Genomic DNA, 24,194 nt, shown 5'->3' with positions numbered 1-24,194 from the left:
AACCGGAACATTACCATCGGAAACCATAGGAAGAAAATAACCGAAGCACGTCTTTGAGCTTGGATCAGTCCTTAATTAAGGTGTGGGGCCAGGTTCATCAAAATGTTTGTTAGTCAGGACCTCTCGTGTATCATTAGCTTTAATTTGATATACTCAGTTGATCCAATAGCCATTGAAGCACATTGCTAAATTGCAGAACTACTGAAATTCCATAGGATGTACACAGGCAAATTTGGGGAACAACAATTTGTCCTCGGGGACCAAAATTCCCAAATATGTATTACTATCTACAAAGTTGCAACTGAATTACCTCGGGGACAAGCGCCGCGGTGGGGCTCTGCCCTGGCTTCTCCCTTTCTTTGGCGGCACTCGTGCCTAGATCCACCGCTGCCATGGCTGGATTCGGAGCCTCCCGACGGTGAGAGCCAAATCTGCAGGGGGGCGGCATTCTCACACCGGCGTCTGCTCTTCCTCAACGCAGGTGGCTGCCTCGTCCTCGCTTGCCGCGACATTCACTAGGACTCGGTTCGGCTGCTGCGGGCACGCCACCGGTGTGGAGACGGCATGGCGCGGCTGTCCGGCGAGGCGGCGACCGTAGGCGCGACAGCAGGCTGGGGCCACGTGATGCACGGTGGCCCAGGTAGGAGTCGGGAGGCGGCTATGCGAGAGTGGAAGCGTGGGTCGGCAGACGCTGCGCCGATGGGGTCGGGCGGGCTTGAGACGCTGGGGTGGTGGGGGAGGGATAGAGTTGATGGGGATTAGGGTTTGCGGATGGAGAGTTTTATATGTGGTGAGTAGGTTCCACAGGTCAGTAGCGAATTTTGGGCGGGATAAGAACGCGCGTTGCCCGGCCAGAGAAAAAAAGTTTCCGCGCTCGCGGAGCAAACCGGGGCTCCCGGCGTGCAGACCGACAGGAACATTTTTCCTGTCGGTTTTCTATCGACTGACAGGATTTCTTGGCCGGTTCCTGACAGTACCTTTTGTTTGCGACGGTTTGATGAAAACGACAGGAGCATTTCAGGTCATTCTGTCGGTTTTTAAGCCGGAACCCTGTCGGTTTTTAAGCCGGAACCCTGTCGGTTTTTAGAAAACTGACAGGAAAAAGCTGAACCGACAGGAACCTGCCAGTTTCTGGTAGTGTTAGCAATAAACATCACACGTAGTCATACAGTCCAAAACAAAAAAAAAAATTAAGTACATCTATAACTTTTCCAAAAAAAATAATGTTGAATTACATAGTAAAGTAACCGGAACATTACCATCGGAAACCATAGGAAGAAAATAACCGAAGCACGTCTTTGAGCTTTGATCAGTCCTTAATTAACGTATGGGGCCAGGTTCATCAAAATGTTTTTTAGTCAGGACCTCTCTTGTATCAGTAGTCCTGGATGCACGAGATGCGTGTTTGCCTCACCACTGGAAAACTGATAAGTTCCAAAACCATCGGTACGATTTCGAGAAAAATTAGCCAAACAGAAATTTTATATGTTTGGATCCACCAGCTAAATTTAACTGCTATGGATCCAAACAGGACCCAACTAAATTTTATAACTGGCTAAAGAAAACCCAGCTAAAGTGATAAAAGATCAAATTGCTCCTGCACCTTCCTTGGAAAAAGTATTTCAAGTGGGAGTGAGGGATAGATAGACATACCTTTTCGATTACTCTTTGTCTCTTAATAAATATCGCTTGGGAAGTGTGCTCACGCTTCCCAAGCGACAAATAAAAAAGGACGGAGAGAGTACCATTTAACTAGAGGATCCAAACATCTAACTCAGGGGGTGTTTGGAGAGGGGGTGCTAAACTTTAGCACCCCACTTTTTAGCACCTTTTAGCACTTGGGCTCCCAAACAGGGGTGCTAAAAGGGGTGTGCTAAAGTTTAGCACCCTTATTTTCTTTAGCACACTCAAGGGGTGCTAAAAAGTGCTAATGTGTGCTAAAAGTGGTCCCAAGCCCATTTTTTCCCATGCTGCCCCCCCCTCTCTCTCCTCTCCACTTTTCCCCAAGCCAGTCATAAATAAGGGTAATGTAGTCATTTCTCACCCAATGTGCTAAACTTTAGCACTGTATCCAAACAACCCCAAGTGCTAAACTTTAGCACTCCATTTGAGGGTGCTAAAGTTTAGCACTGTGCTAAAGTTTAGTATTGTGTATCCAAACGGGGCCTCAAAGAAAGTAGGTAGCTAAAGTACTTTAGTTGGGTGGATCCAAACTGAACGAACGAGACTTCTAAAAAAGAAATCGGATGCACGGATCAGATGTGAAAATCAGCACGTCGCGCTTGGGTACGTAGTGATGCCGTGCTCGCGCCAGCCGTGATGCATCGCTCATCCGCGCCGCGACGACAGCGACCGCGATGCTGCGCTCGTCCGCGCGGGCAGTGCCGCCGCGCTCGTACGCGCCCAGGTCTCGTCCAGGTTGATGGGTTATCACGGATCACTGGTAGAAAATTGAGCATTAGTCCCGGTTGGTAAGGGTCATATCTCTCGGATATCCATCCGGGATAAACCAACCGGGACAAAAGGGGGGGTCTTTAGTCCCGGTTGGTGTCACCAACCGGGACTAAAGGGCCTGCCACGCCAGGCGCGGGACAGGCCCTTTAGTCCCGGTTGGTGACACCAACCGGGACTAAAGGGGGTCCCTTTAGTCCCGGTTGGATTTCCCAACCGGGACTAAAGGGGTCCCCTTTAGTCCCGGCTCAATTCCAACCGGGACTAAATTGCGCTTGCATGGCACTGGTGACGCCTGAATTTTTCATGCATGCATCACGTATACGTATAGTAGTACCACGGCCCTTTTAATTTGTTAACCTTGTAGTTGAGATTTTTTTAGAATGAATTAAATCAACTAGTATTTAAACGAATGGGATTTGTAATTATACAACTACTATATATATACACAATCCTTATACACAATTCATATACACAATTCAACTAGCTTAATTAGTACAAATCGATCATATATACAAATAAATCAAAGTATCTTCCTACGATCTTCCCGTCGTGGTGTTGCTGAGAGGAGTGTCTAATTGTCGTCCATCGTAATAAAATTCTCCTCTTGGATTTACCACCTCGTCCATTATGAATCCAATGAGACCTTCACATATTGCCGCTACTCTTTCTTCCTTCAAGAGTCCTTGTTGAATATTTAACATCTATAATTTGGAAATTTGTGAATGTTACATGAACAAATACATATAAGGAGCTAGAAAATAATTAACTAGTAATATATTTATTTTACGTACTTTAAAGTTGTGCGGCGTCATCTTCAGTCCCTTGGGTCCAAAAAAACTGTGCATGTGCTCACAGATGTAGTAGCCACATAGGTTATTCCCGGGTTCCTGTCTTAAGCACTTCAGTGCGGAAAAAAATAAGTTATGAAATATTCGTGTTATACAATGTAATAAATGTGCAGACTTCATACGTACCGGGAAGTCTGTGTTCCATGTAAGATTTTCTTTGAATGGACCTTTGTGTGTCCTTATGAATTGTTTCCATACGCTGCGGATTAGAATAATGAATGACATAGTGTAACAGGGATAAAATTTAGGAAATAAATTTTTGCATAGAGATAAAGGTCCAGAATTATTACAAGCCTAGCATGTCTTGCAATTCTTGGTAGTCCACCGGATCTTTCCGTAACGAATCAAAGACAGTGACGTGGCTTCTTTCAGGCTCAATTATAATAAGGATCCAGTGGAAGCTGCGTGCGTAAAATGTTCATGCATATTAGAGCTAACTAACATGTAGAGATAAGGAAAAAGACATCGAAAGTAGACGGTATACACACACTTACTTGAAGTTGTATGGAAGTAGTATGAAATCCTTGAATGTTTGTTTGTGTAGGAAATTGTATATTTCGGCAAAGGTTTTTTCCGGCGCTAATTGTATCTGTTGTTGGTTAACTACAGATGGATCCATGAAGCCTACATGTAGGTACGCCTCTCGGCGGCATGTCTAAATTAGCATCCTACATGAAATGGAAGATGAAGTTAGTACGGTGACGCACGCCAAAATTTACATGTAGAGATAATAAACGGACACTTACAGAATCCAAGCGTTGATCAGAGAGACGTCCAGGGCATCATGATGGTACACTTCGTATATATCCTTGAAGTCTAGCCACAACACTTTCTCCCCTTCACCGTGAAAATCTATCGGTTTTACCTTCATGCCGATCATCTCCCTCGATTTGGCGGATGCCGTCATGTACCATTGATGGAATTCGTACATCTTTGTTGACAGCTTCCGTACCATTGCCGGCTTCACTAGAGGCTTGCCTAGCTCATAAGGCCATCTCGGCTCAGGGGGCGGTGCAGTTGGCGTCTCGACTTGCCCTATGCATTCATCAAGTCCCAGACCTGTTTCTTCCATGAACTTCAATATATTTTCTTGTTGATCCAAGGGCATTGCTTTTACCCGTTGAGCATCTTTCTTTGATAAATGGCTGAGGTCGGGGACTGAACCTTTGGAGGATGATTTTCCTTTTCTTTTATCCTTTTCATCAGCCTTTACTAGAGCCCGTTCATAGTTTGACAAGAGTGGTATCCTTTTCTTGGCTCCTTCCTCCATCCTGATAAAAAAGTTTAAATCCCGCCGACTTACTGGCGGTGGCTCCATCTCCCTTGCCTTTTTTAATTCAGCTTGTTTCTTGAACCACTCACTGGCCTCTCGTTGGATTTCTGCCCACTGTTCCGCATGAGACATTGCCTCAAAGCGTTCCTTGCGAGCCACTTCAGGGTCGACCTTTGTTTTCTTCTTTCGAGGCTGTCTTTGCTTGGGAGGCGGTGCTCGTGACTTCTTGAGTGGTGCTGCAGGTTCCTTCGAGGGGGCCGCTCTTGGTGCCGGCGACGGTGATCGGGGAGGGGTGTTGTTATTGTCGTCGTCGCTCCCAGCACCAGGATGTGGTGGAGATGGAGACCTTGATATAGATGGAAGCGACGGTCCTGGAGCAGGAGATGCCGGTCTCGAGGTATGAGGAGAAGATCGCTGCTCGGGATCTACGGGGAGCGGTCTTGAGGTCTGAGGAGATGGCTCCGTGCGGGAAATAATGATGTAGCGTTTCTTCCATAGAATGATCCCATGAAGCGCATCTGCCAATGTCTTTTCCCCGTTGCCTCCCGGGAAGTCGAGCTCTAGACCTTCATACTGGGCATCTACTATTTGCTCGACGCAGACGCTGGCGTAGCCTGTTGGAATGTCCATGCCATGACTGCTCTGCCCTGCCAGCGTTGGTAACGCACTCCCGTACGCTACCTGTACATATAGCAGAAGTAAACAAGTTGAACTCCGATCTCGAGGCCTGGATCAATTGACAAGATTGCATAAATATTATGTATAAGTATACCTTAATAGTGAGGTTGCCGACCGGTGCATGCAGCTCACATGAGGTCCATTGCGTGATGGCATCCACGGGGAACCGTTGCTCCTCCACGGGTAACCTGGGCGTCTGCGCATCGGGGACCCCTGTAGAAGCACAACTGCTCCCGAGGCGTTGAGAAGGGCTGGCGGTGTGAGGATTCGGCAGTGCTCCAGATTGCGCCAACTCCGCAACTGCGTCGGCCACCCGCCGATTGATTTCATCCATCATTCGTTGTTCTAGCATCTGCCGCCAGCTCTCCTCCATCTGTTCCTTTCTTCGCTTCCGACTTCTGTAAGAGGCGCTGTCGCCTCGGAAAGCGAACTTCCACGGAACCACCCCGAACCCCCGGCAACGTCCTGGGTGCTCTGGATTACCGAGGGCCAATGTGAGCTCATCATTTTCTCGGTCCACCCTCAACCTCCCAGCCTTGGAATCTTCAATGTTCTTCATGAGATGTTCGGCCTTCTCACGTATTCTGTCATTGAAAATCAGCGTCCCATCCTCTTGGCTTAGGGAGCCTCCATGAGCGTAGTACCAGTTCTTTGATCGTTCGGGCCATTCAATAGTTGCAGGTATGATTCCCCGTTCGATCAGATCTTGTTCCATCTTTCTCCACTTGGGAATTGCTGAGCCATACCCACCTCGCCCCAAATGATGGTGGTAGCCCTTCTGACTAGCATTTGCAACGTTGGTCGTGATCTTTTTCACACCTTCTTCACTCCTCTTGTATTCAACAAATGCATCCCAGTGGTCCCTCAACTTGGGCCACGCGTTGAAGTCTGGAGTTTTGCCCTTCTTGATGTAGTGGGTGTCCAGCATCTTCTTGAATGTCTGGAATTGAGTAGCCATCTTCTTAAGTGTCCACGCTTTGACATCCTTCTCGCTATAATCTTCGGGGAATGTGAAATGCCTCTTCACGTCTTCCCACAGCATATTCTTTTCTGTCTCTGGAAGGGCGTACGGATTATCGCTTCTGCCCTTCCATTCTCTGATGCTGATAGGCACGTTGTCCCGGACGATTGCCCCGATTTGACTAACGTACTTCTTTGCGACTTTCTCGGGAGCAACCGGCCTGCCCTCATCTGTAACTTCGGTGATGACAAGCCTCCCTTCCATCACCTTTGTACGACCTCGGGTCTTCTGCCCTTGTGTCGATCCGGAGGGCTAACAGTTTAAGATTCGTTAATTAGTACGTACTAGTAGCGGTGGCGTGAAACAATACAAGAATGGTTGTATATACCTCGCCGGAACCTTCCGCCACGGCAAGTTGTTGCTGCGGCTGTTGCTCTTCATTCACATCGGCAGACATGTTGAGGAACATGTCCGCCTGGGTGCCCTCTTCATCCGTGTATGATAGTGGAACGTTGTCGCCACTACCATCACCAGCGATTATCTGCTCCATGATATACCTTGCGGTCTCATCGTCTGCCATTTCAACTATTGCTGCAAACATACATGGAATCATACATGACAGTCATAGAAATCGTCTTAATACAAATTTGTATATAATCACAGTTCGGAATCATACATGTATATAATGAAATCATAAAATAACATGAATCGTACAAAGTCCGGAATCTTTATACAAATTTCTATGAACTTATACAAATTTCTATGAATTTCTATGAATTTCTATGAATTTCTATGAATTTATACAAATTTCTATGAATTTCTATGAATTTCTACGAATTTCTATGAATTTCTATGAATTTCTATGAATTTATACAAATTTCTACGAATTGGGCGGCGGTCAGGGCGGCGGAGGCGGGACGGCGGCGGTCAGGGCGGCGGAGGCGGGACGGCGGCGGTCAGGGCGGCGGAGGCGGTTCACCGGAACCACGGGCGGTGCCTAAGCTACTACGTTGTGATGGGCGGCAGGACGGCGGCGATCACGGCGGCTACTCGGCGGCGATCACGACGGCTACAAGGCGACTCTCACGGTAGCTACTCGGCGGGACGGCGGCGATCACGACGGCAGGACGGTAGTTAACAACCTAACTACAAATCTAACTTAACAAACTAACTAGAAATCTAAAAATCTAACTTAACAAAATTAGAAATCTAAAAATCTAACTTAACAAAATTACAATTCCATCTAAAAAAACAAAATTAAAAATTAAAAGAAAACCCAGCTCTCCCGGCGCACCGGCCGGCGCGGCAGACCTCTCGCGCGCGGGGCGGCGGCCGGGGCGGCGGGACGGCGGCGGCCGGGGCGGCGGGACGGCGGCGGCCGGGGCGGCGTGACGGCGGGACGGCGGCGGCCGGGCGGCGTGCGGGACAGCGGCGGCCGGGGCGGCGACGAGGACGAAGACGACGACGGCAGGACGACGGCGGCCGAGGCGAAGACGACGACGGCGGCCGGCGAGGGGCGACGAGGGGCGACGAGGATGGAGCCAGCGACGAGGGGCGATGCAGCCGGCGACGAGGTGGCCGGGCCGGGGGCTGGGCCCGTCGACGGACGAGGAGGGGATCGAGGAGGGCCGGCCGAGGGACGACGACGGCGCAATGCGGGACTTCGACGGCGCAATGGGGGACGACGACGGCGGCGGCCGGCGAGGGAGGCGGACGGGCGGCGACGGGCGGAGAGCGCGGGACTTGCGAAAATTTCGCTAAGTGTGGAACTGGCGGGGGGTAGAAGGGAGTACAGTGCTTTTAACCCCCCCCCCCCCCTTTTATCCCGGTTCGTAATGGCACCCGGGACAAAAGGACCTTTTGTCCCGGGTCCCGTCACCAACCGGGATAAAAGGCCCCCCCCTTTTATCCCGGTTGGTGACGGGACCCGGGATAAAAGGGTGCGCTCCCAGCCCCACCTGGCGGGGGCACCCTTTTATCCCGGGTCCCGTTACCAACCGGGATAAAAGGTCCCCCCCTTTTATCCCGGTTGGTAACGGGACCCGGGACAAAAGGGTGCCCCCGCCAGGTGGGGCTGGGAGCGCACCCTTTTATCCCGGGTCCCGTCACCAACCGGGATAAAAGGGGGGGCCTTTTATCCCGGTTGCAAACGGCAACCGGGATAAAAGGGTACGTTTACCCTTTTATCCCGGTTGCCGTTTGCAACCGGGATAAAAGGGGGCCTTTTGTCCCGGTTGCTGTTAGCACCCGGGACAAAAGGTCTTTTTTTCCTATTTTTCTTCTCCCGCCTGTTTTTTGGAAATGGATTTTATTTAACCTTTTCACTGCATTCCAGGATGAAAAACAAAACCTTCTCAGATTTTGTACATGCAAAAATATATTTAATTAACGAGTAAATTGACAATAAGTATGAAGTAATCATTATTTCTATACCAACTCATGTAGCCTGTAAAATATTTATTTTACTGCATTGCTGTGATCAATAAATTATTCAATTAAATTATTTGAATGCGCAGAAAAATCCATGTTAGTATGTGGTTAACAATGTTCATGTATATCTAAAAAATCTTCACCTAACAAATTTAATAACACATGAAATCATACATAGGGTAAATTACAAATTGTATCAATTAATACACAAAGGTCATGCACATTTAACGCATTACAATACAACGTTGTAAAATTTCTTCTTCACGAAAGTTCCTTGATCATGATCGCGGCGTAAGTACGGAGCCTCTTCTTTGGACAGCAGGATGCTTGGATCAACTTCAACGTCGAATGGAGGCATGCCATCAAACTGATCATAATCATCTGATTGGTCTGTTTTATCCTCGACTCCCACGATTTTTCTTTACCTGGAAGAACTATGTGGCACTTTGGCTCCCATGTCTCTTCTGGATTCCTCTTGGGTTTGCTGCACATGTCCTTCACATAGAACACCTGATGCACATCATTGGCAAGTACGAATGGGTCATCACTGTATCCAGTCTTGCTCAGATCTACTATTGTCATTCCGTACTGATCTTTGGTGACGGCAGTTAGCTTCACCCAATTGCAAAGAAATAGAGGGATGTACAGCGGTCCGTATTCGAGTTCCCATATCTCCTGTATGAAACCATAATACGACTCCTTGCTATTATTTCTGTCCATGGCATCTATGCGGACACCACTATTCTGGTTCGTGCTTTTCTGGTCCTGGGCTCTCGTGTAAAATGTGTAACCATTTATCTCATAGCCTTGGAATTTGACGATTGTGGTAGCAGGTCCCCTGGCTAACCAGGCAAGCTGTGGGTGAATCTCAGAGTTACCCATAAGTTGTTGGCGCAACCAGGAGGGAAAAGTTTCCATGTGATGACGGGTAAGCCAAGCATCGGATTTGGTCGGGTTTTTGGAAGCTACCATCTGCCTGTGCTGCTCGATATACGGAGACACAAAGGATGACTGTTGTAGAACAGTGTAGTGTGCCTTGTCGAACAAATTAGTATCATTGCTCAAACTTGATTTCCTTCCAAGGGTGCCCATTCCTCGGAGCCTCCCCTCATGGCGTGAAGTTGGAACCCCAATCGAGTCAATTGAATCAATAAAATCAACACAAAACTCGATCACCTCCTCTGTTCCATATCCCCTGGCGATGCTTCCTTCTGGACGAGCACGATTACGAACATAGTTTTTTAGGACTGCCATGAACCTCTCGAAAGGCCACATATTGTGCAGGTATACAGGTCCGAGAATACCAATCTCTTTTACTAGGTGAACCAGTAAGTGCGTCATAATATTGAAGAAGGATGGTGGAAATAACAACTCAAAACTGACAAGACATTGCACCACATCGTTCTGTAGCTTTGATAGCTTGGATGGATCGATTGCCTTCTGCGAAATCGCATTGAGAAACGCGCATAGCTTTACGAGTGGCAACCGGACATTTTCTGGTAGAACACCCCTCAGTGCAACCGGAAGCAACTGGGTCATCAACATGTGGCAGTCATGAGCCTTGAGATTTGTAAACTTCTTTTGTTTCATATTTATTATTCCCTTTATATTCGAGGAGTACCCAGACGGGACCTTCATACTATTCAAGCATTCAAACATGCTATCCTTCTCCTCCTTGCTGAGAGTGTAACTGGCAGGACGTAAGTAGTGCTGTCCATTATCTCTCTTTTCCGGATGTAGGTCATCTCGTTGCCCCATGGCTTTCAGGTCCTGTCGTGCTTCCAATGTATCTTTTGAGGTTCCATAAACACCCATGAAGCCTAGCACGTTCACGCAAAGATTCTTCGTCAGGTGCATCACGTCTATTGCGTTGCGAACCTCTAGGATTTCCCAATAAGGTAGCTCCCAAAATATTGACTTTTTCTTCCACATGGGTGCATGTCCGTTATCATCGTTCGGAACAGGTTGGCTACCAAGTCCCTTTCCAAAGACTACATGTACATCCTTCATCATCTCGAACACACGCTTTCCATTACGGTGTGCAGGTTTTTTACGATGGTCTGGCGTCCCTTTGAAATGCATCCCGCTCTTTCTCAGCTGGTGGTGAGCAGGGAGAAATCAACGATGACCCATATAGACGACCTTCTTACAGTGCTTCAAGTACATGCTATCTGTGTCATCTAAACAGTGGGTGCATGCCCGATATCCCTTATTTGTCTGTCCTGAAAGGTTACTCAATGCAGGCCAATCGTTGATGGTTACGAACAACAGTGCTCGTAGATTAAAGATCTCTTGTCTATCCTCATCCCACACACGTACACCTTCTTCCTTCCAGAGCTTTAAAAGGTCATCAACCAACGGCCTTAGGTACACGTCAATGTCGTTGCCGGGTTGTTTTGGGCCTTGGATAAGCGCCGGCATCATAATGAACTTCCGCTTCATGCACAGCCAAGGAGGAAGGTTGAACATACAAAGGGTCACAGGCCAAGTACTATGACCACTACTCAACTCACCGAATGGATTGAATCCATCAGTGCTTAAACCAAACCTTATGTTCCTTGCTTCACTTTCAAAGTCTGGGAATGTTCTATCAATTGATCTCCACTGTGCCCCATCTGCGGGGTGTCTCAGCATCTCATCTTCCTTACGGTCTTCTTTGTGCCATCGCATCAACTTAGCATTCGCCTTGTTCCTGAACAAGCGCTTCAAGCGTGGTATTATAGGGAAATACCACATCACCTTCGCGGGAACTCTCTTCTTGGGAGACTGCCCCTCGACATCACCAGGATCATCTCGCCTGATCTTATACCGCAGGGCTTCGCAGATGGGACAAGCATCCAATTCCTCGTATTCATCACCACGATAGAGGATACAGTCATTAGGGCATGCGTGTATCTTCTGAACATCCAATCCGAGAGGGCAAATAATCTGTTTAGCTTCATATGTTGTGGACGGTAATTCATTATTCTCGGGGAGAATCTTCTTGACAATTCTCAACATCCCCTGAAATGCCTTATCGGACACACCATTTTTTGCCTTCCATTGCACAAATTCTAGTGTCGTACCTAGTTTTTTATGGCCCTGCTGGCAACCTGGGTACAACAATTTTTGGTGATCATCTATCATGCGCTGCAACTTTGCTGCTTCATTCTCAGTTTCGCAATCTCTGTATGCATCTCGTATCACCTGACCAAGGTCATCAGTAGGGTCATTTTCTGCAAACTCATCTTCATCAGCCTCGCCCATTGTAGTACCTGCAAAAGCTTGGCCTGCAACCCAGTCCGGAATGGTGTCATCTTCCTCCTCCTCCTCGCCATCTTCCATTACAACCCCTAGTTCACCGTGCTTGGTCCAAACCAAATAGTTAGGCATGAAACCGTATTTAAACAAGTGGCTGTGAATAGTCCCCCAGGAATCCTTTGAATACTCCTTCCTATTATTGCATTGGAAGCATGGACAACATACGAACCCATTCTCTGGCTTGTTCGCTTTTGCCACTTCGAGAAAATAATGCAAGCCATCAATAAACACCTTGCTCCGCCTGTCTGCATTATACATCCAATGCCGGTCCATCTGCATCGTATTACGCACGAAAATGGATTACACTTGACAATGGATTACGCGTGAAAATCGATTAAAGATCCAAACAACATGGTACAATACAACAACATGAAGATCCAAATACACATATTTAAATTAAAGTCCCAAACACTACATAAGTTGTTCAACTTGAAGACCGTGATCATCTCGCGAGGATGTCCTCAACTGGGCGGCACCGCACTTCGTCATTAAAGAGGTTAGATGCTACGGAAAAGGGGACACGGTCACGATGTCCGTATCCACTCTTTCTCGTAGAATCGAACCTCCTTCTTGACATACGTTGCTGCTCGGCGGAGAACATCCTCGGCGAGATGAACACGGTATGCAAGTTCAACAAGTAGCAGAAGTCATCTATGTACAAAAATTCTTTCCTTACCACTACAGAAGTTGTTGAACTTGAAGACCGTGTTCATTTCGCGAGGATGTCCTCAGCTAGGCGGCACCGCACTTCGTCATGAAAGAGGTTAGATGCTACGGAAAAGGGGACACGGTCACGATGTCCGTATCCACTCTTTCTCGTAGAATCGAACCTCCTTCTTGACATACGTTGCTACTCGGCGGAGAATATCGTCGCAGAAATGAACACGGTATGCAAGTTTAACAAGTATATGGATTTAAAAAACCATATTGAATTTGATAAGATAAACCGTCTAGACAAGGTAGCATCATTTTTAAACCACTGAAATAATGCATACTATATATGACACATCAATCTCCCTCACATTCTAGCTCAAAATACCTCTCCATTTTTCTACTTCATCATCACATTGTAGCAAATAATCTTTCCATCTCCAAAGCATAAATCAAAGCATAACACGAGGATGAAGTAGCAAACCTTCGCAGCACTTGTTGGCTGAGTCAAATTCCCACGAAAATGAGGGAAAAAACTTCGGGCAGCACCTCCCTTGCTTGGGCACCACCGGAGAGTAGGTGAAGCTCAGCTCTCTATCAATGTGCTGGACTGCTCGGGCTGGAGGAAGAAGAAAGTCTCTGTCTCGGGATATAGTGGGGGATGAGTTTTAATCCCGGTTAAAAACTCCAACCGAGACAAAAGGAAACACCTTTTGTCCCGGTTGGAAAGTTAGTCCCGGTTGGAGGATCCAACCGGGATAAAAGGGACACCCTTTTATCCCGGTTGGAGGCACCAACCGGGACTAACCCTTTTATCCCGGTTGGTGCCTCCAACCGGGATAAAAGGGTGTCCCTTTTATCCCGGTTGGATCCTCCAACCGGGATAAAAGGGTCCCGCCACCGACGCCCCCCCGCTAGCCGTTGCAACCGGGACTAAAGGGGGGCCTTTAGTCCCGGTTGCAATTACCAACCGGGACTAATGCTCCCCTCCAAATTCCCGCACCCCGGCGCACCCCCTTTTGTCCCGGGCCACTTTTAAACCGGGATAAAAGGGGTGGATCGAAAGTCAGTTCTCTACTAGTGGATCAGCTCATATGCTCAGCAGCTTAAGGATCATCTCATTCAACCACATGCTCAGTAAAGCTCAAAGTTCAATCACTACAGTTCAACGAGATACATATGAAACTTGCGTTCCATGAAATTCATGAAAAAAGTTCCATTCGGTGTTTATATATTCCATCGTCCTACTGGAGCAGATGGAATTTGGAAACTTATTACATATATGTTGGTAAAAGGCAGCTGCACGCGTGCGCGAGCGCCCACACACACTCAAAAGCTAGTTTCTTGGTTCGGATCGAAGTAAGATACAATCATAAGAGTACACGATGATGAAATAATTGCTGGAAAAGGCGCATGTAGTAGTAGGTGCAGGAGGTCAAGCACCAGGGGGTGGCAGGAAAGGACCAAGCAAATACATGAGAACGAAAACATGAGTGACGAACTCACCACCCTTGGCTAGATGCTCGGCGTGGAAAGCAGCCCCGCAACGTGGCGCGGTGTAGTAAAGCATCTCCGCCCACACCGCGGCAATGAGGTCCCAGCGCTCAGCTTCATCCTTGATGCTAATCAGCTCCTGGGCCACCTCACGTGCACGGGGCAGCACTGGAGAAGAATATAGAGCTTCAGCACTCTGACAGAGTTTCTTCATGTGATCCTCGGCAGCTGCGTCGTTATTGTCATCGTTGGCCGATTCTTCATGCTCTAACTGGACAATTTCATCTCGTTCGTCCTCCTCGTTGGATTCTCCTTCATGCTCGACCTTGCTTATTTCAACTTGTTCCTTTGATTCTTCACGCTCCATCTTGATTTCTTCAGAAAGAAGAACCTTCGTGATGACAGCATCCTTGAGATCACCTGGATTAACACAATTTCCTCGATACGTTGATAGCTTTTTTGCAATTTCATATAGGGTTTCGTCATGTACAACATGGGAGTAGGTAGTAAGCATCACACCGCACTTGAAGACAAGGTACATGATGTAGTTTGATAGCTCTTTGCTCATCTGCTTATAGCAATGCTTCTTCAATAATCCATCAGCAGAATAAGTGGTGGCGGCGTCCTTGTCGCCGGAGTAACGAAAGCAGATGTCTGTTGCAATGTGCCATATGAGCACGCTTCTTGGGAAATCAACACCGGTTCTGACGCTCTCCTCAAGTGCTCTTAGTGTGCTTGTCGTCGCCTTGCGGTGATGAAGCGCTAGCTGGCCACGGGTGCTGGCAATGTTCCATTCTTTTCTTGTTCCCGAGACTAACAAAGTGTCGAGGATGAACTTCTTGATGGGCATACTGAGGTCTGCATCACGTTCGTAGCCACACTTTTCCCATATATATCTAACAAACTTGTTGGATACCTCTGCACTATTGATCATGTTGTATTGGTTGAGCTTTTGGGACCACAGTTTCTTCTTGGAGCAGCATTTGGAACTGAAGCGGGAGAAAAAGAAGCTGACAACAGATGACACATCTAGTACTATTGCTCCCACAAGCAGTAGGTAGGACACCATGATATCAACTCTGCCTCTGCTACTATGGAGTAGTGGGTCCCCCTTTTCGGCGGTCGCGAAGAGCACCAGGGCTATCGGCATTGCGACATAGGGGAAGAGGCTGCCCGAAAAGTAGATTTGAAAGATTATAGTCCGGGTACGCAAAGATTTTAAAGATCCAAATGATGTAGTGGGTCCCTCCTTGCGCTGACACAGTGTGAAACCCGCCAACTGCTCTCGAACAAAACCTTTGGTGTAGAGTCGCGAGTAGCACTGTGCCAGAAGTGTTCCCACGTACTCGTAGGCGTTGTGGTGGTCATCACGAGACAGGAACTTGTCGAGCATGCCTGGTAGCTTCCCAGTCTCTGCTAAGGTGATGCTCCGCACTGTATTGAGGGGAGCATCCCCTGCCATGATGTCAGTTGTGAGACTGAAGGACTCCCTGAACAGTGGACGCTCTGTACTGCCTTTGCACAACGACCCATAAAGAACTCCCTCCATGTCATTTATGGCTCTTTCCCTGTTGTCCTCATAAGAAGTTTTGCCTTGCCCGTATAGCTTCCATGCAAATTTGCTCTTCAGAAAATTTGGTCTCGCAAGGTAGAGGTACATAGTACGCAACGCGTACTTGCAGAACCCAGAGACGAACACGAGAACCAACGCCATCTTGAGCCGGCGGTCCGGCCAAGAGGCCTTGCCCACGACGTAGCCGGCGACTGCTGCCTGGATGACCAGGTTCAGTAGGTGCCGCTTCCACAGCTCGTTGTCCTGCATGGAGAAGGCCGTCATGGTCTCCTGCCCGCCCAGGTGGACGAGCGCGAACGGCGCCCAGAAGGACATGAGCCCCTGGTCGCTCGGCTCGATCGCGCGGACCGCGAGGTGGCCCAGCACGAAGGTGGCCACTGAGTCGGCTGATAAGTAGGCAAGCCACAAAACAATGTGCCCCAGGGTCTTGTTGCTACGCATCCGTTTGCCCGAAAAGAGGAAGAGGAAGACTTGCAGGAACAGGCCGACGAGGATCATGCTGTGGATCTCCCACGTTTGCCACAGCTCTTCGACAGCAGGCGCCAAGCTGAATGTATGCAGTTCACCGTTAATACCTAACTAGTCCATCCACACTAATATTTTTAAAAGATATTGTATTTAAAAATTATTTAGAAAGACTCCTAGCTAATAATTAATCAAAAAAATTTACCTACTGTTCTCTCATTTTTTTTAATACTTCAACATAATACTCATATAGATGTGTACTTATTATGTTTGTCTAGTTGTGATTGATTTTTAATTATTAATTACTCTATACACTTTTTCATCTACATTCGCACTTTTTCATTTTGTATTGCACCTCTATACATTGTATTTAGCATAAAAATCAATATTTTTCATCACTTACTCTCATACATGTATAAATGGTCTACATGGTGACACACATCATGCGTATATACCTTAACTTAGTTTACTTTTGGATATTTCTATCGATGAACATGAGGATAAATAGATTAAGATCTAGACGTTTACTTAGATAAAAGTATATGTGGGTAACTTAGATAAAAATTTAGAATGACATTTTAAGTTATAGTTTCTAATGATATGCATGGAAAATTGGATGAAGATTATTTTTTATAATGGTAGAGCTCTGTAATTGAGATATAGGTTTAGGGTTTTACCTTAAAATATTTTCATAGTGATAGTGGTAGTAACTTTTTAGAAAATAAAATAGACTATGGTTATTAGAGTTTACAAATTGATGTTTGTTATTTTTGATTTTTGTGAGAATTTCTAGGATTTTTTTCTAGCGTGTCTTGTCTGTGGAGTGTCCAATGAGACAAAAATAATAAGGCCACTTTCCTACAAAACTATTAGCTTGAGTTAGCTCTCATTTGTTAAATATTCAAACACAATACTTATATACATATACACTTATTATCTTCATCTAGTTGTGATAGATTTTAGTTAGTTTACTCTATAATGTCTTCATCCACATTTAAATCTTTGACTTTTCACTTCGCATCATAGTTATGCACTTGAATTTGTTTAATGTTCCTAAGTTTGAGCTATAATTTTAACATAGAAATATATATTCTCATTATTTGCTCTGTATCTTTATAAATGGTGACACACATCATGCGTACATACCTTAAGTATTATATCATATAGAAATAGTGTAAGAAATAGACAATGTATAATGATATATTGGTGTATACTGGTGGTATATTTTTAATAAAGGTGATTTGGATACAAATTTAGGGTCACCTTATGTTATTTTTAATAATAGCAAATGTGGATAATATAGATGCAAATTTAAGGGTTACTTTAAGTTATTTTTTAAGTATTAGTGGTAGGATATCTAGTTGCAAATTAAGGGGCGTATTTTAAATTATTTTTTATAATGATATAAGTGGGGTAATTTATATGAAGATTAGGGGTAACTTTAGTTTATTTTATATAATGGCAAAGATGGGTAATGTAGATATAGATTTAGGAGAGTTAGTTTGGGCTATTTTCATAATGGTATAGGTGGGTAAGTTTTTTTAAAACATGATAGATCTAATGGATATGATGATTTGAGTCAGCGGACTGATGCTAGATGTTTTGCTTTCTTGAGAATTTCTAATATTTCTCTCATTTTATAGAGTGTCCATCTAGAGTTTTAGAATTTTAGGTGGCTTCACCTGTAGGCCTCAAAAGGACCCTCCAAATAGTAATAGTAAGAGAAGATATAAGTAAGTTCATCGTGCAACAGACATGACAAAAATAATAAAAACAAATGTGACTAACTATATAACAAAGAATGGGATCTTCACATGCTTCGGTCAATGTATAAATCTTTAGTTGATTATAACGTGTTTCACCGTGTTTGTTTCATGTGGAGGTGATTACAAATCATTGATTGTCTGTTTCCATTGGTATTTGGTATTAACTAGATTTCATGATTAAAAGAAGTTGGCGAAGAAGCGAGAAATGTTGCTTCTCTCATCTGGATGAGATAATTCAAATTATTTTCATTAATTATATTTTAATTACAATTGTGCCAAGTACCTTTGGAAAATCATTAACATTAAATTTTGTTTATGCCCATCTATAATATCGTTCAGACGTTTGATTTTTGGCTACATGGAGTGGACCAAAAATCCAAGGTTCAGAGCTTGGTGTGAGTCAGCACTCTATGTTATATATATATATATATGTGTAAGGTGTTATTCAAGGTCACGCACTGGACGAGGTCCCGTATACTTTTGCAAAAGGAGAAAGAACGGGATCTTGTGTGTAAGTGTGCTACGCATTGGAGATCTTCTTTTTTCAAGAACAGCAACTCTGAAGAAACCTTGGTACACCTGTTCTTCACATGCACCTTCAGGCAGTGGTGCTGGCGTTTTCTACACATCGGATGGGACTTGGGCCTGATGAGCATGGATATGATTACTGAGGCTAGAAGAGACTTCAACTTGAAAATTTTCAAGAAAATCCTCCTGGTGGCCTCGTGGGCCATTTGGAATCATAGCAATGAAGTCATTTTTGATGGCGTGCCTCTATCCCTAGGGAGGTAGAACCAAGCCCTCCATGAAAATAGAGTTGGAAGCCTGGTTTTGTAATTCCTTTTCCTCTTTGGGACTAAGGCCTTGTAAAACTGTATATAATTCTCCTTTTATAATAGAAAATACCAGTAGGGGCCTCTCCTGCTGTTCGCCTCAAAAAAGAAAACACACGGGGAATTGTGTATCTTTGTATTAAGAAGAAAACCGGTTCCCCACACGATCTGGTGATTATACTGCACAATTATCAACCAGAGGGGGGGAGGAGGGAGGTACAATGCTTGTGCTCCTCGTCCTGGACCTATTGTTGTTGCCGTCGACCAACCTATAGTTGCCATGTATTATTTTGGCCCTACTTTAATCCAAAGTTGTCCTTTTCTCAAGACGACGTCCATCATCTGGCTTCAAAAAACGAACCACTTCTCCATGACTCCTACCCTCAGCCACACCGCCATCAATCTCGCCCTCACCTCTATGGACGGGGCTACTAGTCTCCTTCGGTGGTAACAACCTTATTCCGGCTGCAATATCCATGCATAGAGGCTAGACTCATCAGCGTGGAGGCCGAATCCTAGTGGTAATCTCCTCAGTATATAGGCCAAATAGGGACCAAGGAGAGGAGGAAAAGAAAGGAATACACAAATGTCGACCTTCCTAGCGATGCATCAATCGAGGGAAGTGCGAGATATATCTCCCTTCAGTGGTCCTTTGGTGACGATGCACGCATCGAGCTCTGCCTCATGGAGAGCTTCCAAAATGCCACTCGTGAAGATGCTGATGAACTAGCGCTCCACCTCCTTCGGTGGCCGTGTTGGATTTCATGCGAAGAAGAAAGAGAGAGAAATGGGATCTCACAAGCTAGAGAGAAGAGAGTAGGGAGAAAATAGAAGGAGAAAGAGACCATTGGGGGACACACATCATTAATGGGCTAAAGCCCACACCAATGAAAGATAAAAGGAAGGAAACTGGAATTCAGGGGTAAAATGCCTACAAGCGATTGTGAATAGTTGATTTCGCCGCGATCAGGAAACCTTGCAATTGTGGTTGTGAAAAAGGTGCATAGTGGTGGCAGACCAAATTGTTCAAAAATATTACATTCACACCCACGCTAGTAGAAAATTAACTTTCGATCCTCCCCCTTTGTCCCAATTTAAAGTAGGTCCGGGAGAAAAGGGGGTACGCCACTCTTTACTCCTGGTTGGTATTTGCAACCAGAACTAAAGGCTCCTTTCATCCCAGGTCAAAAAGCAGCCACTCGTGGGGACCTTTTATTCCTGGTGAAAAAATCAACCACCCGTAGGGGACCCTTTAGTCCCAGGTGGTAAGACCAACTGGGACGTATTACCACCCGGGACTAAAGCCCACGACACCAACCGGTATAAAAGGGGATCTTTCCGTTGGACCGGGATAAAAGTGTACCCCACGGGTGGATGGAAAATGGATAAAAGCCCTCAAACCCTTTTAATCGAGTTGGTAATACGAACCGGGATAAAAGGGTTCGAGAGTTTTTATCCCTTATTCAGCCATCTTTGGGGGACCCTTTTTATCCTGATTGGTGTTTCCAACCAGGATAAAAAATGGATCTTTAATCCCGATTGGTGTTTCCAACCGGGATAAAAGGATCCCCACGAGTTAATACAAAAGGATTGCATCTCCTATATAGTCAGATGTGCTGTGTAGGTGGGATGACAAGGAAGCTACGCGAGGCTTGAGGTTGTGGGTTCGAATCCCATGAACTGCGCATGCGCATATTTCGCGTGAAAAATTGCCTGACTTGTGACTTATGACTTATGACTTGCGCGTGTGGGGGCCCTCCCAAGATTTTTTTTTGCAATCTTTTTTGCAAAATCATTCAGGATGAAAGGGGGCGAGGGGCTGCCCCTGACATGGCAACCGCTTTATCCCGGTTGGTATTACCAACCAGGATAAAAGGGGATCTTTATTCCTGATTGAGGGATCCAGGACAAAAGACCCCCTTTTGTCTCGATTGCTTTATCCCGAATCGTTTTTGGGAAGATTTGCACCCTACCATCTGGGACTAATACCGGGTTCTCTACTAGTGACACATATGCACACATCATGTGGGGAAGACGCCAAAAAAAATTATACTTCCTCCCACCAATATAAGCATTTTAGACATTGACACGGTCTTTAACGTACTACTTTGACCAATAATATCTATAAAATAAATTATATTAAATAGAAATAATTATATATTATGATAGTTGGTTTCACGATTAATCTTTTTTACCGAAGTTAGTAGAAGAAGCTCCTGACTTTTTTATTTTTTTATTTCAGATCAATTTAATTCGCTTCCATAGATAGCCGAACTCGAACCTGCTTGGTGCTACTCAGGTGCTCTAAGCCTCTAACCACTAGGTTAGAGGCCCTTTTTCATCTCACGATTAATCTAGTAAATGCTAGTAATGTTTAAGAATTTTTTGTTGTAAATTCTTATATTTATGGAGAGAGGGAGCGGTTGGCAAAACAAAACTGGGTAGTTCTTCGCACACTCTATTATACGAAAGAAGAACTGTGCGTATGATTGTAAACGTATACTAAAATGGAACATGACAACTATATTGACTTTGGATAATCTGAATATAATAAACAAAATGAAAGCAAGAAATGACATCTAGTTACCTTTGTCCTTTCATCAGATCGCCCCTGCCAGGTTCGGCACCAGTAGTTATAATGGGCCTCATTTTAATATTTGGTACACGCAAGCATAACACGTACTGTTGCCTTGCTGCAGTAATATATTTATAATGATTGTTATGAGTGGTGATGGACAAGTTTGATACACTTTATGCGCCAACGGGATCTTGCTTCGGTAGAGAGCAATGTTCATATATATCTGTAAGATGCTTGCTTGAACAGAGAGCCGAATCTACATGCTGTTTTTTGGTAAAGGCCGGGACAAGATAAATGGGCAAAGCTGGCGGACGTCAGATTCTATCATTCCTTTGGAAAGAGCTGGCGTCCGCGGTAAGTTTCCTGAGCACGTTCTTGAACACCTCCGCCTTGTCGCTTGTCGGCGTGCTTCGGGAACCTTCCGTTTCCGTGTGTATTCTGATAATGCAGAGGCGGGAAATGCACTTTAAGGAATTTGTATCAACTTGATGAAAAACTTTGAATGTATAATACAATTTTGCTTGTCGGAAAAAAAAAACACTTGGGCGACCAAGGCTGCCTTCCCCAAACTGCAGAACCCGACGAGGGCCGGGCGATCACCTTCAGCTGCCCGTTGGGTTCTGCCGTTCTGCCAGCTGCTCCAGGAGATCCGTTCGGGGCCCATCGACGGCTACAAGGAGTAGATCCTTGTCACGGATGTTGCGCGGGTGAAATATCGGTCGTGACGACGACGATTCAGCCATCGGAACTTTCTCTGCCTCCGCTCGAAGGCTTCCATGTCAAGTTTCTCAGTCGCTGCATCTCCTCAGCTAGCTGCAGATCCTTCGGCGGAACGAGGACGACTGCGTCTTCCGCAGAGCGCGATATGTACATTCCGGAGAGCACAAATCAACGCTGGGATCTCAGGCAAAGGTGATGTCACCATCGAAGGTGATAAGATGACACTGGTGGTGCTAACAATCCTGCATACCAACTTCGATTTTTTTTATGGTAATCGTCCCAAGGGGCTCAACTTCAGCATCATCCGCGACTTCGTGTCGTCTAGCACATCAGCTCGAGGGATCAACCTCGATGTCATCCTCGACTTCACGTCTTCGGCTACGTCGGCTCTAGAGGTTCACCCTTGACATGGGTACGAGGGGCTCACCCTCGGTATCACCGTTACCCTCGGCATCATCATCTACCTTGACATCCCTACATTGCCTAGAGGGGAGCGCTGTCAGCTTCGAAGTCATCACTAACTTCACGTACGATTCAGCCTCAGCCACCACTACTACATCTACTACTTCGACTACTTCCACTACAGACGAAGCTTCTCTCATGAACACCGGCCAACAAGGGCTAGGGTTGAACAGTCCATCCTTTGTTCGGTGCTCGTAAGAGAAAGCTTGAAGATGTTACAACTACCTTCAATCACGACTACATCGGCTATCAAAGCAAGGCCTACTGATCGAGGCTCAAGAGTGAAGTTTTCTACCGATTTAAAGCTCATCATTCAAGGCACCCAAAGGCATACATCTAGAGTATGAGTTGCCGATCTCTTTTAACATTAGCAACTATTAGGTCTTGTTGTGCTGGTCAAGACTGAACAGTTGAAGGGCTACTGTTGGGGGTGCAACTTAGGTGACCTAAGGCTGGAACCCCCAGAGGCTCGAAATAGGGTGCAGGGCTTGTTTCTGAGGGTTAGGGACTGAGTTGTAACATCCTGAAATCTGAATCTATCTGTACTAATTGACCCTAATGGAATTAATATAAACAGACATCTTCTCCTATCTATAAATAGAGCCCTAAACTTGGAGAAGGGAATTCTTAGCCAGTCGTTCATTTGGTTCATTTTGTTCACTTGGTTTGTTTTTTTCGTTCCCCTTCTCTCTATAACATATTCGGGATCTACGGTCCCAACATATTGATGTTCATGGGCGAAGACTTGGATGTTCGTGCCTAGCTGCTGTTCGTGCTGCTGAACTGCTGCGGATGAACCTTCTGCGGCTGTATGGGCACTTTGCAAATCTGACGATGGCCTCATCTACACAAAGCCGGCCCAAGGAAAAATGCTGCTAGGCCCATTGTAGACCGGTCTGCGATATGTATGGGGCCCATGCTGTTGTTGGATGGATAAAAAAGTCTACTTGGATAGATTTTTTTAGTTCAAACTAGGCTAACAAGTTCACTGAATCACTTAAGCAGGGAGCACATTGAATGCGAAGTAGAAGAATTGGACGAAGGTTCCTTGTTGGACTTAGTTGATGACCGGTGATGCACGTAGGTATGAGTCTTTATTGTGATGTACACAGATATGAGTCTTTGTTGGCGCTTCTGATGGAGATGAGAAAGAGTTGGTTACTAAAACAGCTCACGAAGTGAAAAAAACTGGCTCATCTATAAATTATACTACCAAGGGGTGGATAGTTTCTATTTAGCTTGCATTGTCTTGAAATAATATGTGGGCCGAACTATCTATATCTGTCATAATTGCATTGTCTATGTGGTGTGTTAGATGTTTGTAACTAACACCCATGCAACAATGGTGGAGCTTGGAATACTTCATTTGTACAAGACATGCTACTAGTATCTTTGGTCCGTTGCTTGAATACTTTTCTTTGTAGCATTTTATGGAAGACCGATTGTCTGATAATAATGGAGACTTCATTTGAAGTCTGATTAACTTCATGGGTTAGAGAGAGAGCTATGTTGGTAGCATGTCGTTTCATTTGGATGTTCAAATAATATTTGAAATTTAATTCTTAGAATTAATTTCTTGGTACATCCAAACAAGAAAATTGAAATGAATTTGATTCAAGGTAATTAAATTTCTATTAAATCCAATTGATAAAATAATATTCTTTGAATGAGATTTAATTCTAGGGAACCAAACGAGCTTTAAGACGAA

The 24,194-nt window shown here is 45.4% G+C and overlaps 1 protein-coding gene across 1 annotated transcript; it reads right to left on the bottom strand.

Moving 5' to 3' along the window:
* Nucleotides 1-13,796: 13,796 nt before the first annotated feature.
* On the bottom strand, nucleotides 13,797-21,391 carry LOC117866928 (uncharacterized). Its single transcript, XM_034751227.2, has 2 exons — nucleotides 21,314-21,391; nucleotides 13,797-16,209 (listed from the first exon to the last, which is right to left on the bottom strand). The coding sequence occupies exons 1-2, from the start codon at nucleotides 21,373-21,375 to the stop codon at nucleotides 14,031-14,033; spliced, it is 2,241 nt and encodes a 746-aa protein (XP_034607118.1). The 5' UTR covers nucleotides 21,376-21,391; the 3' UTR covers nucleotides 13,797-14,030.
* Nucleotides 21,392-24,194: the final 2,803 nt, after the last annotated feature.

This window comes from Setaria viridis, chromosome 8 (assembly GCF_005286985.2).
Source record: "Setaria viridis chromosome 8, Setaria_viridis_v4.0, whole genome shotgun sequence".
NCBI lineage: Eukaryota > Viridiplantae > Streptophyta > Magnoliopsida > Poales > Poaceae > Setaria > Setaria viridis.
The sequence above is the reverse complement of the archived record's forward strand: the minus strand, read 5'-3'. Positions and strand labels throughout refer to the sequence as shown.